The sequence below is a fragment of the Lampetra fluviatilis genome, chromosome 30 (assembly GCF_964198595.1).
Source record: "Lampetra fluviatilis chromosome 30, kcLamFluv1.1, whole genome shotgun sequence".
Lineage (NCBI taxonomy): Eukaryota > Metazoa > Chordata > Hyperoartia > Petromyzontiformes > Petromyzontidae > Lampetra > Lampetra fluviatilis.
The window spans coordinates 7,852,915-7,870,790 of NC_136304.1; the positions used below are offsets into that span (position 1 = coordinate 7,852,915).

The following is a 17,876-nucleotide window of genomic DNA, read 5'->3' on the forward strand; positions in this document are numbered from 1 at the left end:
CAAACACCTGCCAAACACAGGCCTCAGTGCATCATGAGCTCTTTATCAAAGAACACAAACACAGGAATTCCACTGTACCTTTATCAAACAGCAGTTGGATGTTCTCCTGGTCGGCTTTGTTGCCGCTAACGCGATAGAGGCCCTCTGTGTCTAAACCTAAAACACACGACGCAAAAAAGAAGAGCCTGTTAAAGCAGCCGCATGCGACATACATGGAAGCAGAATAATCGTGCGTCTGCGCGCAAAACTGACAGGCATAATAGTTGTTGAAGTATGTGCTGTTTTGTCTGGAAATGCTCCAACACAACATATTTCTGCACACAGTAAATCCCAGCCACCAGCAACACATAATGGGCTACAACAGACTGGGTACCTTCCAAAGAAAAAGAACCACCAACACATAAAGCCCCCCCCCCCATCCATGTCCAAGATTCCTACAAATGAACAGTGCGCAGTTGTTGAATCCCAGGGCAAATGCCTGCGTGGATCCTACGGATGGAAACAGTCCTGCTGCTAAGAAAGTGAAACTTATTTGAACATTTAACTGGATAAAACATGTGACTCACAGGAACATACATAGCACACATACACCACATGTGCACATTGTTAAACGCCATTTTAAATTGTTACATGTACTTTCGTTACATATGATTTCTGCTAAATGCTAAGACTATTGTTACATTATTTCCCATAGTACATATTGAGTTAAACTAATATCCCAGTTTAGCATTTGCATATGCTTATGTTAATTTATAGACATCATCATTCTCAAACATTATCAATCCACCGCTGGATGAAGGCCTTGCCCAAACGTTGCCATCCTACATGGTCACATAGTCCCACAATCCATCTCATTCCTGCACATGAGCTACTCTCATTCTTATTTCTCCGTGGTGATCATCCTCTCGGGTATGTTTCCTCTTTCGGTTGCCATTCCGTCACCCAGACAAATACACAAGCTGCCATCCCTTCTAGCGACATGCCCTGCCCAAGCATACTTAGTTTCCTTAACAGTCAGTATGTCCATAATTTGTGTTTGTTCCCTGAACCATACGTTTCTCTTTCGGCCTTTCAGTATAGTTCCAAGCATGCATCTCCCCATGCTTCTTTCTGTACTTGTGAGCTTTTGTTTAATGTTCTTTGTTAGTGTCCATGTTTCTGATCCATGTCACAAAGGGTAATATGCACTGACTGAAAACATTCTTCCTCAGGCAATTCTGCATGATGCTTTTCATTTTCAAAAATTCTAAAATAACTCCATCTCTCTTTATCTCATTATTTTGATCCTGATCTGCTTTCAATAGACTCTGATGCCCTTAGCAAAGCAAGATAGCACAAGAACACAATGGACACCACATTTTATGGAGTGCAATGATAAAAAAATATATAAGGTAAAGTGTGGTTATGTCAATCCTAGTATATAATTGTTATCATGGCAGTGTAACAATGTATAATTCAAATCTAGATAGCAATTATTATTTATTATTAAACTCATGATACTTTCGTAGAATCGCACATTTAAAAATCAGCATTGTTAAATATGTGTATGTTGTATGCCATGGGTTAACGTGACCTCTTCAGCTAATAGTGGCCACTACATTCATCACATAATCATCAACAATGGTCAATCTGCTGCTGGATGAAGGTCTCCCCAAATTGTTGCCATTTTGCATGATCCTGCGATGTCACAATCCACTTAGCACGTACACACAGCACGGCAGTGCATTGATGTGACGAATAATCTTGAGAGCCCTCAAGACCTAAGGAGCCATAGTGGATGGGGGACCCATACCAGTCAGATACCTAGCGAGAGGGCGAGACCAATTGTGTGTTCCCTTTACCAAACTGCACTGACCAGCATGGTGAAGTATAGACTGGGCCACTGGACATGCAGAATTTTGCTCTTTAATCTGCTACTTAAAATGGGCCATGACAAATTCAAAACAAATTAAATTATTCACCACCTAAATGATGCTGATATTCAAGTTGGCCCAAGCATGTGATGACCCAATTTCAGGACAAGCTAACCATGCAAATAGCCAGTTACCCATTGGCTCAGTCAACCCTGTTTAGAGGCCACCCAACCACACAAGAAAGCTGGGTTTAGGATTAGATTCTTTACCATCGACCACCTAAAATCAATCATAATATGGAAAACACGAATAAATAGCAATACTCAAATACTATTATTCCAAGCCTTTGTAAACTATGAGAAGGCAAATTAAATGTATGCAGTCTTCCAAGCTCTCCAAAATCAAGACTCAGTAATGGGTTATACAACCACAGAAATTACAGGCATTACTGATTTCATATACTGTACCTCAGTAACTTGTTTTACATTTTTTTAATCTATACGAGAGCCATGCATACTGACACCACCAATACTTTGAAGTAGTGTAATTCATTTGAAAAATGCTATGGGACCAGATGGCAACCCGCCTTCCCGTGTGAAGGAGGCCCTTGTGGAATTTTTCAGCTCACCGTGAAACGCCTAAATGCCGTCTTCCACCACTTACGAAGCTGCATTATTTACATATTCCTGGGTCTTGTCATAAATCATTACAAAACAGGCGGAAATACAAGCCCTGACAGGATAATTATTTTCAAATAATACAGCCCGCCGAATGTTAACTGTACGAAAATAAAATTACACTTATGTGAAGCCTACTATACAAAATAGATATGTCATAAGAAGAAAAAACACAAAAGATTGTCTGGACAAGGAAGTATTCATGATGTACCACACATAGTTGTGTTTACAAGTGGACAGTCCAGTGAGGCAAAATATATTGTTCAAATGTGTTCATCCTGTTGTTATTCCCACTGATTAGTCCCATCATGCAAAATACCTACGTACAGAAAAGCACGACCTCAATCTCAACCCAGCAAGCGAAGAGAATTGACCGGTCATCTGTGCTGCATCATCGCGGCACACATCATCCCCTCATTTGCCTCATGTAAGGTTCTCTTTCTATATTTATTTACTTTGCTCTCGAGCACAACTCCATAAGTTGAAACAGGACCCACGGAATGCAAAGCACAACAGACCTTGGCAATTACAATATCTGTTACAATAAACTCAAAAAACAATACTGCCTATGTTTAGGCAAGCTAAAAGAACATGTCTACATCGTAATCCCAGTGTTGCGTTGCAAAAAAAAGACAAAGCGCAAGAAAGACAAAGACACAAGTCTAAGACTTATTACCATGCGTACATTTTAAATCATTCCCACGGGATAAAAATCAGATTTTCATCACCGTCAGCGCCATCAATATCATTTAATGTAAACGCAACTAAATCCTAAAATCAATACGACGGCGAAAAACGCACGAAGAGGGAGGCTCTCTGTGGCAGGGGTCTGACTGAGCCGTGGTGCAATATGGAGCGGTGGCTAATGTCTCCCTACAGGGGTAAACCCGTTGTCCTCTTGCAATGGCGTTAAAATCCTTGCCTCCTGTCTGGGTCCCCCACATTAACCGAATGTCACCACTCGCATGAACGCCAGGTTATTAATCAGCCTGTGAACCATGTAATATGATTGGTGTGTAACGACGCATTGACTCATCAATTAAAATTGATTCTTAAGTTCAATATACACGCATCGAATTGCGGGTATGAGAATTGATTATTTTAGATTCACATGTAATGGGTCCACATGACCTCTGCAACCATAAAATTAACCACAATGGGAAACAAAAAAACGAATTTTCTGCATCAAATCACAAGGCAGGCAAATTGCCATAAGACTAATTATGATTAATATTCATTGAGTGCATTTACATATTTGCCCATCATCATATTCATGTAACACACTGTTTCCTGGGAAAAAAAATAGTCTGATACAGGAGTCGATTCCTTGGTATATAACAAAATATGAAAAGCACCATGAAAAGAAAGCTGGATGAACACCACTGCAACCAAAACAAAGCTGGAACACTATCCAACGCTGTAGTATTTGCTGCACATTATAGCAGTGAACTGGGAGTGCCTGGCGCAGTGTTGAATAAGCTAAGTCAGTTATTTTGTTTGCATGCTGTTCAATATTTGAACTATTGAAGAGTGATTATAAAAAAATAGTTTTACGGATCATGCCTACAAACACCGATGTGTCGGTCACAGTATATCCATCCACGTTATATCAAGGACACAATCACTGTACAATACAATTGTAATCTAAATGCATCCACATCACAAGCCACTGTACAGAAACAGTGCATATATGGGCGTTTTTTTTAGGGAGGCAGTTAATATCATTATTTTTTTGAGAGGCAGTCAGTCATATGCAGAGCAAAAAAGGAAGACCCTGACCCTCGACTGAAACAGGGGTAGGGAGTCAAAAGCATGGGCTGCTGGGGGAAAGCTGTTTCAGATTGTGGGGGCAGCAGAGGAAAATGAGCAAACGGGCAACCTGTGAATGGGTAAACATGGGCCATGGTGGCATTAGAGGACTTCTGTTTGGGAATGTACATGTTAGCTGGTCATGGGAGCAAGACAATAAAACCAACGCAACGCAGCAGTCAGGGGTGGATGCATTGCACGGTGCCACCGTTACTGCGGCGTTTGTGTCACTAAAATAAAAAGTCCATGACTAACCGCAAGTGCTGCATTGACGGCAGAAAAAAATTGGCACATGCTGGGTCAGAACAGTCGTTAAAATACAAAGCATAGATTACTCTGACCACCCCACACTGAGAATCTGCATTAATATCACTGTTTCACCACCTGCAGTGCTCTGCAAAGTCAAGGAGAGGCTGTAACATTAATAGTGGGGTCACGATTAACCTCCAATGAATAGTTATGATTTAGGGTTGTGAATCAATTCAAGATTCGCTTGTTTTGACCTTCCCATTGTTTCTGTCTCACTTGTAGTCTTTCAGGGTCCACTAACCAAAATGTAAAAACATAATTTCGTTTGCATATAATTTTCCACACGTTTAATATTGTCAATTATTACACACCCAATTCAATGCATAGATTGTGAGCCTGAAGAGTAAATTTTACCTGATGAAGGGGCTCCACTGTTCATCACCTACACGCTGCCATGCAAATACAGTGTCACCAATGTACACGGGTTGCAGCTGGCACTGCGACGCTACAGTATGTTGTAAGTAGGGTATAGCCAAGCCAAGGTGGCATCAGGGTTGAATGCACAAGGTTTATGCAATGCTTGCTGTTATGTTGCATGCTTGTCTTCAGCGCTGCTGCACACAGACACCGAGTTATCGCGACTCGAACACATTGCTTCCCCGGGAGGGGACCCAGAGGGCTTTCAGAGCTTTCCAGAGAAAGGTCACTGTTTCAGAGTCACAGGGTAATTGATTCCTTTTAGAGATTACCTTGGTGCACAAACAATAATGTTCACAGACATTATCATTAATTAATTGGTGGTTGCCTACATGACAAATGAGTGGAAAAACAGAACAGAAAATATTTTTAACATTGTGTAATTAAAACAGTAATTGGGGTTTTTATATCCCTACGAAGAAGCTAAGATGACAACATTAACTCTTGACTCAAGACAACAGCTCATTAGTCGTATTTTTTGTAAAATTTAAAATCCCTAATGACAAAGGATGAACCTAGGTCTCGAACTTGCAAGGGCTACCAAAACGCACGGGCATATGGCTTGATGTCCAACCAGCCAGCAAACCAATCAATTGCCATGATTTGGGGCCCCAATTCGATAAAAAAAATCTATTCATTTTAAATCTTGTTTTTCCCATCTTGTCATTGCTCGTCATTGTTCCCTGTCTTGTTAGTACAGTTGTATTTGAACCATTGTCAAAATGTGACATGAGCATATCATTTGCATATATCAAAACACCCCTATTTCAACATATTCTCAGCAATATGAGCATTAGGAACCTTAAAAACCGATATTGATCTTTGAATTAGTGCATTGTCACACCCATACTTACTCAAGCACACTCCTCTGTCAGAGCCCTGCTTCCACTATGAATGCCGCTGCCACCATGGCACTCTTATTAAAAATCACTCTTTTGTAAAAAAAATTGCCAATTATTAGTCGAGCCCTTCCCCTTAAAGTGGCAGGTAGCCCAACATGTGCAACCGAGCACACCATTTAAAGCAAATTGGGCACTACTTTCGAAGCCCGGCATCGTAGATGCCAAGGCAAATATTGTACAACTTCATGTTAAAAGCCATTACTTTTTCAACTATTCATTCCTCACGCGTGCTTAACTAGATGCCAGCACTGAATATTTGCAAACGCACTGGAAGCTCTGCTGACAGACATGCTTACAGGACACCTAGTATCCAGTCACAGCTAAAACAAACACTGACTTCTCAAACATATCGGCTGTATAACCTTATCAATTATATACTGAATAAAAATGTGTCCATTTTCTTCAATCCACTGCTCGATGAAAGCCACTCCATGGTGTCGGTTGTGGATTTTTTTTTACCCTATTTCACGACGCTGGTCAATACGGGTTGGTGAACACAGGGCCTAGGATCGGTTGAAATATCACTCGCCACTGATGTATGCTATGGCTGTGACTCAAACTCTGGCTCATGGCAAAGTGCATTCACTACGAAGCTACGACTCTCCCAAACTGTATAAGCTGGCAAAAATAGGTGCTCACTTACCACAATACAGCATCTGTAACAGTCTACAAGACTAAACAAAAGCCCTTTTGTGTTATGCAAGAGCATACCTAAAGCCACGTCAATAAAACTGGAGAACTGCTGGTAAAAAAAATACATGTTAAATGTAGCACATGTCTGGTTCTTATTCCATTGCAATAATACTGCACTACTTTCCATGGAAAGCGCATGCAAGTGTGACAAGCAGTATACCTCGGGTATTATTCCTACCCTTATGACAGTAAAACATGGATTGTCAATGTCCCTCCACTTATTTATCCCCCACAAATGGGTTAAACCAGTGTTTTTAATGAGCACAGTGAATAGTATAGATTGGCAGGGAGCCCTTATGAGCTCATCTCTTATTTTTATCAACAAAGCTCTCTTCACCTGCTGGCACAGAAACAGCCTGAAAAGTAATAAACCCTGAAAAGGGTATATTTAATCTTCCCGGGCACAATGTAACAGCGGGGCATACATATTCGAACATCAAATGGGTATGAAAAAAACATCTTTGTTGCTATGACAGCAGTTACATTGATGTATTTTCCCATACATTTAGACCACCACGAACGTTCTAAAAATGCAAGTTATTGGTAACACACGTAGGCGAGGCTTTAAATATAGGAACTGCAGTTACACTTTGGGCTCTGTGTGAAATCCTTTTTTAATAAATGAGGTCGTCTAAGTGTTCTCCCTCTGGATTATGACTCAACGTGCAATTACTGCAATTCCTTCCCCGCACTGACCTTGTGCAGGGCCACGCTCCAAACGTACACATTCAGTGAAAGCGGGCCTTTAAAACACACTCCAGGCAGACCTTCAACTCTAATGCGTCAGCGCCATTTGCTGAAGCTCAAAGGAATCACTGGCCTTGCGCGGTGGGAAGGTCGAACTTTTCCATTCAATTGAGAAGACCGTGTAAAAATATGCCGTCGAATTATATTTTGTGAAAAACAAATTTTCTAGCATGACAATGAGTCATTTCACCATTGAATATGTGACAAAGCCCAGTGCTGCTCATCTGATTATAAAATGGTGTTTATCTTTTGCCAATGAACATTGCGCGTGGTAACCTTGTATCATGAAGTGTAAAATATGAATGCTTTTATCTTGTGAATTGTAAAATGTTTAAACAAAAGGATTAACTACACAGGCCTTATGAACATCATTCAGTTTTACGCAGGGAAAAAGGAAACATACAAGGATATGAAGGTTAACTTGTAATGAATGCAGATAGCCTCACTGTATAACAGCTTCAACCTTTAATTTTTTTTCGTCCACTAAAAAAACTCACTTCTCGTTTGTAATTAACTGTGGGAAATTTGGTTTCCTACAGTATCCACTGACATTCGCCACAAAGACATGTTCTCTGCCGATAAGGAAAAAGGTGTTTCCTCCGATACGACTCCAAATTTAGAATTACACTTCAAGTGAAAGTTGTTACGGTGCGTATACTTGTAACATGTTATGTACTGAAAGAATAATCTTGTTTTTTTATCAGCCTAAAGACCTGTAAGGGAAAATTCCAAGTGGAAAATATCTTTGCATCGTACTTACCATTCATTTCTATGAAGTCCACACACTTGTCGATGAAGACGGGCACTGCTTTGGTTTGGGACAGGGGAAGATCCTTTAGTGGTAGCCCAAAGTAGCTAACCTTTGGGACACTCTTCGTCTTTGCCTTGGGTGGCTTTGGAGTCTTCAAACAAAAGAAAGCAAACTAATTAAAAAAAGACTAAGTACTGTAAATCTACACTGGAGATGCAACCGTCAACGTGAAGCAAATTATTTCATCCATAAAATGTACTGTACGCCATTTGCATTTCAAACGCAGCATTCGGAAAAAATGTATTTATTGTACATGGTTAAAAATGGCCTTCTTGTGTTAATCACTGTCAACTGGAGGATGATTAAAGGATGCACAAGCAGTCTGGCAGAGGGCTAAGCAAGAACAGTGTCCCAAGGAGCAAGGGGCACTACATATCATAATGAAGATAACTAAGACATACTGTGCAGCATAAAAATCAACACTTCACGGAACTGCAGAACTCCATAAGTCTGTCTTTAAAGAATAACATATGCAACATCACGAATGATGAGACTGTGTCATACATATGGAAGAGAGTGTATTAAGCACCTAACTGAACAGCTTAATAAAAAAAAATTTAAAATAAAAAAATATATAAATAACATTTCACGTACTTCCTGGAATTACTTTTAAATATACCCCAGTGCAATGCACTGCAAGCTTGCATGAGTCGTTCCTCGTGCTAATACACGGCATTGCTGCGATTAAATAAAACTGTCGTACATCTGACACCCATGCGAACATCACCACCAGGGCAATTACACGGTTTAGGACTTAAGTTTCAGACATTTAAAGATGTGGGTAATCATTCGTATAATCATTAAGTGATATTTTTTTTTAATCGGGCATAGTATAACAAAAAACTGGATAGCAATAATTTTCCCAAACGTTTTCATCCATTCTGAAATGGTGATGGTGCATTCATTTTCATTGAATCGGCAAATCATTTAATCAATTAATTATTAAACCACATTTACAAAAATATATATAGATGATTGCCTACGAAATGACACCCAGCATGAATTGAATCATTATCATTTTTAAATTGTCCAATTTGTGAAACTGCTCACCACAATACTGCCTTGCGTTTGCTGTAATTAGACAAGGCAATATTTTTTCGCAAATAAATACAATTTCATGGGTATGAGCCCTAAAACGTATGGCATGTGGTGGGATAAGAAAATCTCACAAGGGAAAAAAAATCACATCACTTACTTTGGCCTTGTCTTTCCTTTTGTTCTTTGCACCTTTCTTTTTTTTCGTTCCACTATTGCCGGATGTTTCAGCATCGAACTCCGCAGCGGGGTTGTCAAAGCCCAGATGGTCGCACTCCGAGGGCGACAAAAGTGGGTCAGAGTCACTGCCCTTCTTCTTGCGGCCCCTTCTAACCTCGCCGGCTAGACTGCCGCCCTGCTCCTCGTCGCTGGCATCAGAGAGCATGGCGTGCCGCCGGATTACGTCTGTGGGGTACACCTGCTTTCTCAGCAGAGTCCTGGACTTGAATCGGTACGAGTGGTTTCTCTTCACCTGCTGCCGTACTCTCAGCCTCTGCTCAAATGGGCTGTCGTCGTCACTGTCTCCATTTGGCCCCACCAGTTTGGCACGATTGAACAGCTTTGTCATCGACCATATCTTGCCATCTTGCAATGGCGGAAGCTCAGTTGACTCCGAATCTTCCGGTAATGTCACAGGAGCTTTCAGAGGACCCTGAAGTTTCACGGGTCCCTTGCTGATGCTGTCATTTATCTTCTCGAGAAGTTTGGGGTCCAATTTGTTTACCTGCGGCCTCTCCATAATGGGTTTAGGTTTCGGAGGAGGGAGTGACTTGCGTGTCCTCTCAATGTCTTGGCTCGTAATGTTGGTGCACGTGAGTGGATTCATATTCCCCTCCACATCCATGGATTTTACACGGGGTGTGGTGCTTGGAATAAGCTGAGCTTCATCGCTCGTTGGGCTGTACGGAGGCTGGCACTCATCGTCGTCACTCTCGGATGGCGACGTCAATGACGGCAATGATGCCTGGTGCAGCGTTTCATTGCTCGATTCCAAAGTACGGTCACTCTTGTAGTCATCTTCAACCACAGTCTTCTTCTCCAAAACTTCGGTGAAAAATGTCTTCAGATATTCCTTCTGTCGGTGAAAATGCGGCTGTGCAGATGCAGTAATGAACTTAGCTCCGATCTCATTCGCAATATGGTTGCCCTCAGTGAAAAGTTCTTTTGCCAGAGCATTTTCAAAAAACTCTGCAGAGCTGTCAGTGATGGCCACCAGCAGAACTGGAATGACATCTGTTACATCGGAGAGGAATGCACGAAGCATTGCAAAGGAAGCTTTTCTTTTGGCAGAATACACCAAAATGTAGCCATGGATGAGCTCTTCCCTCTTCAGCATTGCTGCGTGGTAAGAGATGACGGAAACCTTCATCTTTTTATTCTGCATTCCCACAGACATTTCTAAATTTATGCAGTCATTGTCAGTAGAATGCCCACTGCTGCAGAATTCCAGAAAGGGCATTAGGACCGTGTCAATGTTGAAAGGGTCTCCACACATTAGACACATGGTGATGTTCACATCGGGCACACCAGACTCTGGGCTGCTGAATGGGTCGGGCAGAAGAGTCGTGTTCTGGCAAGCATTTATGATCTGACTCAGGGCATGTTTGATCTGTGTTTCATGGAATTGTTTTGGAGATGACATCTCGGAAGGGCAATCAATAAAAGAGACTTGTAGCTTGTTGGCCGCTTGCTGGGCTTGCTGTCGTAGCAAAGGCAGCTTTCTGTTTGTAACGTCCTTCTGATTTGCCAGCATCAAAGTAACAGGAATGCAGCTCGAGAGGCCATCCTTCTTTATGAAAGATGCACAAGAATTCACTCTCCCTAGGCTGTCCATGATGTAATTTAATGATTCCAACGAGTTGAAAACACACAGACATCCGCTGGGCTGAAAAACGTTACTCTGCATGATGTTTGCAAAGCCTGTCACATCTCCATCCATTGCTTTCAGTTCCAACTCATAAACCTTCCCATTCACCGTGAACTCATTTCCGGTCGATTGCTGTTTGATTTCGCTGCCAAGTTTGCTTGCGAGGCCATCTCTACCGAATATTATAACATTAAATGTATCTGCATTGTTAAAATTGATTAAAGATTCCGAACTTTTGCTTATCAATTTGGGAATAGTATTTGAGAGAAGCAGTGGAATTTGCAGGTCAGTGCACTTGTCTTTGCTAAAGCAAGACTCCCTGGTTGGGTGATGAACAAAGAATATGTGTTTCAGGATCAGTGCATCTCTCTCAGCAGACACCCACTTGAGTGCTTTGTAGCGACTGTCATGTTCCAAGTCCTGATAAATCTCTGCAATCTTGTCATGGTTAAACGCTTCATTTCTGTCCACGTCAGCAAACGTTTCCGAGTGCTCGAGAAGCAGCTCCTGGTATTTGTCTTTTATTTTATCTATTATTTTGCCTTGACACTCTTGGTAGATTGAAATGCGCTCTTGCTCGCACAGCATCTGCGAGCACTCCTTGTCTATGAAAAATGCCTGTGCATCCTCCCATGGCCTTCCTGGCAACACCTCGCTTGAATTCTCCAACATGTTACAAAAAACTCCCTTCATTTCCTCCTTCTTCCTCAACACCTGCAATTTCTGCACATGGGCTTGGAAATGTGAAGGGCCAAACTCTCGCAAAAATTCAACAGGGATACGCCTGTCGGTGACAGCGTTGATATGACTGCTTTCGGTCCAAACCCCATCCGACAGCTCGACAAACCACAATCCAAACTCTGGTTTCTTCTGCAAGAGCAACAAAGCCTCATCCCAGCTAAGGAATTCAATGTCCGTGATGTCAGGGATCAATGAGTCAAAAGCGTTTGGCAGAGAGCTGATATATTGTGCTATTTTTCCTTCAATATGGGCAGCCTTTAAACGTTTAATGTGTTCTCGAAAGTAACTTTCAGCTCTGTTAGCACCCAGCAAGTCCACAAGCTGGACATACTCCGGGTAGTCATCCAGTTGCTTGCTGGTCACTTGCCAGGTTATGTGGTAGTCTCTGACAATTTTTGTCAACCGAGAATTATAATTCTTAATGGCACTTTGGTGGTGTTCCTTGACTTGCTTGGCAGCCTCCACAAATTGCACCAACTTTGGCTTTCCTTTCAGCTTGTCAATCATTTGTGCAAGGGTCAGAAATGCTGCCGACACATTGACATTGTCATTTGCTGATGTCTCAACTACTGGCAGGTTAACTTTTTTTCCAGAAGCAAAAGCTTGAAGTTCCTTAATGTACTGCTCATCCAACCTGTCACACTTTGTGGCAACCAACAAAATGGGTTTTTTTGATTTCACAAGTTGCGATACTAGCTTCTCCAGAAACCTCAACTGATCTTCCAGCATTCTCTGTGTGGAAACGCTGACATCGAAGCACACCAAAAAGCCATCAATGTGCAGCTTACCATCGGGCATTGGATGCTGGTCAAAATCTTGCTCAATTCCAAGTTGGTCAGTGCAAATGTACATGAGCTTTTCGGCTGAGGTGAGCTTGGTGGCTGCCGCACGTTTGATGTAATGCTGGGGGTTGGAGCTCCTGTGTGACTGGAAAGTGGCATCGTCAATAAATTCAGTTTGTTCGACAACATTGAAAATGTACTCTTGTCCCTCGTCAGTCGTCCGCGTTGTCCTGCCCCAGTAAAGGTAGTGATCATTATTTACAACCCGACCACTGAAATCAATTTGGCTCAATATCGAAGTGTGTTCAGTGTGATAGTCATCTGCTTTTGGCCTTAAAAATCTGTTGCTGAGGCATGACTTTCCTACTCCACAGCTTCCCTTCTCCTTCTCAGTTCCTGAAAGTCCAACAACACTTATATTGTAGGTTCGTGTTTCCTTGTTTTTTGACATCGCTGTGCTGCGTGTAACATCACACTACTATTACATGAGAACAAAAGCAATTATGTTTCCATATAATATGTCATTATAATAATTTTGGCTCTTTCTTGCACTTGCAAACAATATTTTCCATGTGACTAGCAGTAACAAAAAAAACTTTTAAAAAATGTTCGCCAACAATGAGGTCCTTTACATTTTTTCCAGATGAGCAATTGTTTCTGAAAGACAAACACACAGAGACATTTTAAATATTTCAAAATAACGTTCTGCTTGCATTGAGAGCTTAGTAATTTAACACAGTGAAATTAATGGAAAATTTACATGATTGTCACAATAATTATGTAACCGCAATGTTAAAACCCATCGATGGCAGAGGTGAGCCCAGGAAAATAAAACGTTGTTCTCAAAAAAGTACATGGAAGCTATGAGTATAGGCAGGGAGATATCTGATCGCCTCATATCAGCACCAATAAATTCCTAGTTGGACATCACAGTTGATATTCTGACAATAGACATCACCAGCCCGTGACTACATACGTCAAATAAACCTTGACACAAGCCTTTACCAGGATTAAAATGGTGTGTAATGTGGAAGGGAGACTCATACGTGAGATAAATCATACATCAGGCACTGGGATTTCACAGAACTTTTTAAAACATGTGCTAAGCCACATGACCTTCGGTGGGCAGGGCTGCCTGGGAAATTACCAATGTTATTGGGTGGTACAGCATAAACAAACACTCACAAAAATCACGAAAGAAAATAAACAAAAGGCCAAACATATTTAGAACAAACCCCCGTCTATCATCGTTTTCCTGAAAAAAACCCTGTGAATACATGTCTAAGTATCTTGCATTCTGCAAATCGGCACAAATGCTGGCTTTATGGAGCAGGCCTATCACTGTTTGTGGACTGACTTGCATATTGGTCTCTGCATTTTTGAGAAACAAGGCCCTTCCTCATGCATGGTCAAGTTAAAAATATAAAATCCATGTCTATGCAAAACATTTACTAGATTCCGAGCCAGAAAATGGTCTTGTCAAACCAAAACCACTGTAGAAAAATGGTCGTACGATCAACTTCCTCATTGAAAAATGAGTCAAATATATTACTTCCAAACAAGTGCACTATTCAAGTTTGTAAAAGTTGTCTTGGCAATTTATTTAATAATTAACTTGAGGAGGTGGGTGACTCAGAGTTCGGAGAGCTGAAATGGCACTGCTGAGAATATGGGATCAAATTGAGACATCCGCCTGTGATTAAATCGAGTTCTCAAGTCTAGCAAGTTGAAGGTCTCAGCCTGATCACCGATTACTGCACAAGAAACCATATTAATACATCTAGTTTTGCACTTAATTGGCCAAATTCCAGTTCTCAGAATTAAACATACTTTTTTTATTGTCAACTGACCAACATTATTTTGCTACTCCCTGGTTTAGTAAAACAAACATTAACTAATGGAGATAGTGCCTTTAGTATTCAACGTACAGTTGATTAATTTCAAGTGTGACCAGCTTTCATGTTTGAACCACTAACATGTTGCACAAACTCCTGGCACCTCTCCATGCCTGTTACGTTCCCAACTAAAAATTGCTCCACTATGTGAATCATATCCAAACCCTGTTATCGCACGCAACACATCCTTCACAAAATGCAGAAATTAAGCTTCACAATGTCAAAACGCTTATCTTCTGGGCACGACGACTGTGAATAACAATTACTTTTTTGTCCAGTAATCACCATTCAATCGCAAATTTTAAAGGAAGGAATCTCTCTCAATAACAAATATGGAGAAACCCAAGACTAGGTATATACATATAAACTACTGAATTGGCACATATAATTTTAGCCGACAGTTACAGTATTGACAAGGCGTTATTCGAAATCTTCCTCGCAATTCCAAGCTCCATTAGCAGTGTACTCGCTGGGGCTTTTAACATAAACATTATGTTTCAGTTGCCCCACATGCTGATGAGGCAGTTCAAACGGCCCGGCTCAAGATGTCTATGCTGTGGGGATTATCAGGGATCATCTCTGGATTGTCCGCAAGATAAAAACAACAAACACGTAAACAAACCACTTCCTTCCATTGCACATTTTAACAACACCAACCGATCAAGCTCCCCTCTCCCGCCACCCACCCAACAATTTCCACTCGAGTCTTCCAAATGAACTACGGTACACTAGAAAATCTAACTTTAATTTGTACCCCATGACAGTCAGACACCGTAAAGACTGCTCGGCGGCATGTGAGGTGATGTGATATACGGTCATATTTAATATACTGTACATCTCCAGTTCCCCAATGCCCCTATGTGTCTCCCATTTATATCACCCCGAATACTCCCACACAAGCGAAGACAAGCACAGAAATGGCAGTCGGGTGAGCAGAACCACAACTCTCAGTTGGGAGTGGAGGAAATCTGAATGTTTTTTTTCTTTCCCCCACCCACTAAACTCACATGGCCCTTGTAGATTCACGGCAGCCTTATCAGCAAGCCGGCTGCATGGCTGGGCCGGCGGGCTGCCTGGCTGGCCAGGAGGCTGGTTTGGCTATTTAATTGAGCAAACGACAAGCCAGCTCACGCATTCACTGGGAAGCCGTCTGGTAGACCATCGGCCTGACTGGCTGGATGAGTGACTGTATACTTGTTGGATGACTGACTGGGTGAGTACATGTCAAGCTGAATGTTTCAAGAGTAGAACCTAGCTGCCTGGGTATGTGGAAATCATTGTTGTGCGAGTCAGTGCCAAGCTGGATGTCTGACTGGTCGGCCAACTCGATGACTGTCTGGGTGAGCTACTGGGTAGATGATGTTACTGGCTGAATGTCTGGGTGGGTGACTGATAAGCAATATTGTTGAATGGCAGACCATCTATCCGGTATGCTGACCGACACCCAGTCTGGCTGGGTGTTGCAAGACGCCCACCTACTTACGAATCGCGCTGGCCGTCTAGGCAGCTAGCCTGACCCACTGCCCGACGACTTTCACAATTCGCGTGACCGAATGACCGACTCAACACCCGGCTGAGCGGGGCCCGTTATGATCGCAAGCACCACATCCACCACAGCCACTACAACCTCCAAACACATCCATCAGCAGCACAATCACTACCACCAACCACCAATATCCACCATCAACAACACCACCAACAACAACCACCACCACCACCGACGACGACATCCATCATCAACCACAACCATAAACCTTCACCGTGGCCTCCGCATCCTCGCCCAATAGCGCTTGGAGCGAGTGTGCGTGTGTGTGGGGAAATTACAAAAAAATATATAAAACAACACGATTCGCGCAACGGTGGCAAAGAGAAGGACAGGCCATGCGTCTAGAGAGAAACGTCGGCGAGAAAACGAGGGGGAAACTTACGGCGAAAGACGAGAAGCGGAGAGGCGGTGCGTGACGCTGCGAGCTCCCCTCAAGTCTCTGCGCGCCGCTGTCTCCCCTCAGTCTCTCGCGCGGGGGGCGGGGCACCCAAGGGGCGGGGCTCGACAGAGGGGGCGGGGCTCGACAAAGGAGGGGCGGGCCCATTGAGCGCGAGAGGCGGGGCATTGGTGGCGGCGGTGGCAGGGGGGGGGTCACGGTGGTTGGGGGACGAGGGCCCCCCCCACTCCCTCTAAGGGGTGGGGCTCGCTGGGGGGGGGGCAGTGAGCGCGAGAGGCGGGCACAAAAGGGCGGGGCTCCCGAACGCGGCTCGGGGAGGGGCGAGATTATTGCGGGAAGGGCCCGGGGGGTCACGGTGGTTGTGGGGGGGGGGGACTCGGCCCCCTCCCCCAAGGGGCGGGGCTCGCGGGGGAGTCGCCGGCCCTAGGCTGTGACGTCATTGCGTGGGCGGAGAGAACCCCGGCTCCGCCAATCGTGTAAGGCGAAGAGGAAGGTGACGTCACGAGGGGGCCCACGTGCAGCCGTGGACGTGGTGGATGTTGCGTTGATGTAAAATGCACCGGGCTGTTTAAATAGAGTCAATTGGACGGCTGTTAAGAAGTACTTTAGAGCTCGTGGGATTCCTCCAGTTTAAGTAAATATGCCGACGCTGACTTTGCTGTGCAGTCAACGTATGGAGTAATATACGCGCGGTAACGAATACATTACGAAAAGGTCGCACGCATTACACACAAAGTGCTTGCCACAGATCAACCGCAATTCCTCGCTGATGTCGTCAAGGAGCAATACATCATCGTGCGAACCCCGATCATCCGACTTTTTGGTTGGCCATCGAACGAAGACGATCACCGCATCTCGCGCTTTCAGATGCGCTTCTGCGGCCGTCTGGAACGCTCTTCCGATATTAGGAAGCCACTGGGGCTATGCACTTTCAAATCTAGATTAAAAACGAATTTCCCTAGAATAGTTTTTTTGTGTTTAGTTTGTTGTCCTTCCCCCGCACCTCCCAATTACTACGGTTGGCTATGTACGGTGCGAAAGAAGTTCAACATACGAAAGAATAGTACATTCGGGAATCCACGTGTTTACAGCTCAGTATTCATCAGAGGTGGGACAAAGTCATTGTTATGCAAGTCCAAGTCGAGTCGCAAGTCATCAAATTCATGACTCGAGTCTGACTCGAGTCCAAGTCACATGACTCGAGTCCACATCTCAGAGGTGGGACAAAGTCATTGTTATGCAAGTCCAAGTCGAGTCGCAAGTCATCAAATTCATGACTCGAGTCTGACTCGAGTCCAAGTCACATGACTCGAGTCCACACCTCTGGTATTCATACATGCAGCCTATATATGTACTCTCATTTACAGTGCAGTGTACAATGTAGTTAACTTATGT

General features: G+C 43.1%; 1 protein-coding gene across 2 annotated transcripts in view; it reads right to left on the reverse strand.

Moving 5' to 3' along the window:
• The window catches only part of LOC144943221 (rho GTPase-activating protein 5-like), a 35,736-nt gene extending 19,176 nt beyond the window's left edge, over positions 1 to 16,560 (reverse strand). The window contains exons 1-4 of one of the 2 annotated variants that reach the window (XM_078870517.1): positions 16,467 to 16,560; positions 9,414 to 13,300; positions 8,168 to 8,309; positions 79 to 156 (exon numbers count right to left, since the gene is read on the reverse strand). In XM_078870517.1, coding sequence (XP_078726643.1) covers positions 79 to 156; positions 8,168 to 8,309; positions 9,414 to 13,094 — 3,901 coding nt within the window. In that variant the 5' untranslated portion in view covers positions 13,095 to 13,300; positions 16,467 to 16,560. Of the gene's footprint in view, positions 1 to 78; positions 157 to 5,002; positions 5,222 to 8,167; positions 8,310 to 9,413; positions 13,301 to 16,466 lie in introns of those variants that run through there. The other variant, XM_078870518.1, reaches the window with a different exon arrangement.
• Between the last annotated feature and the right edge of the window lie 1,316 nt (positions 16,561 to 17,876).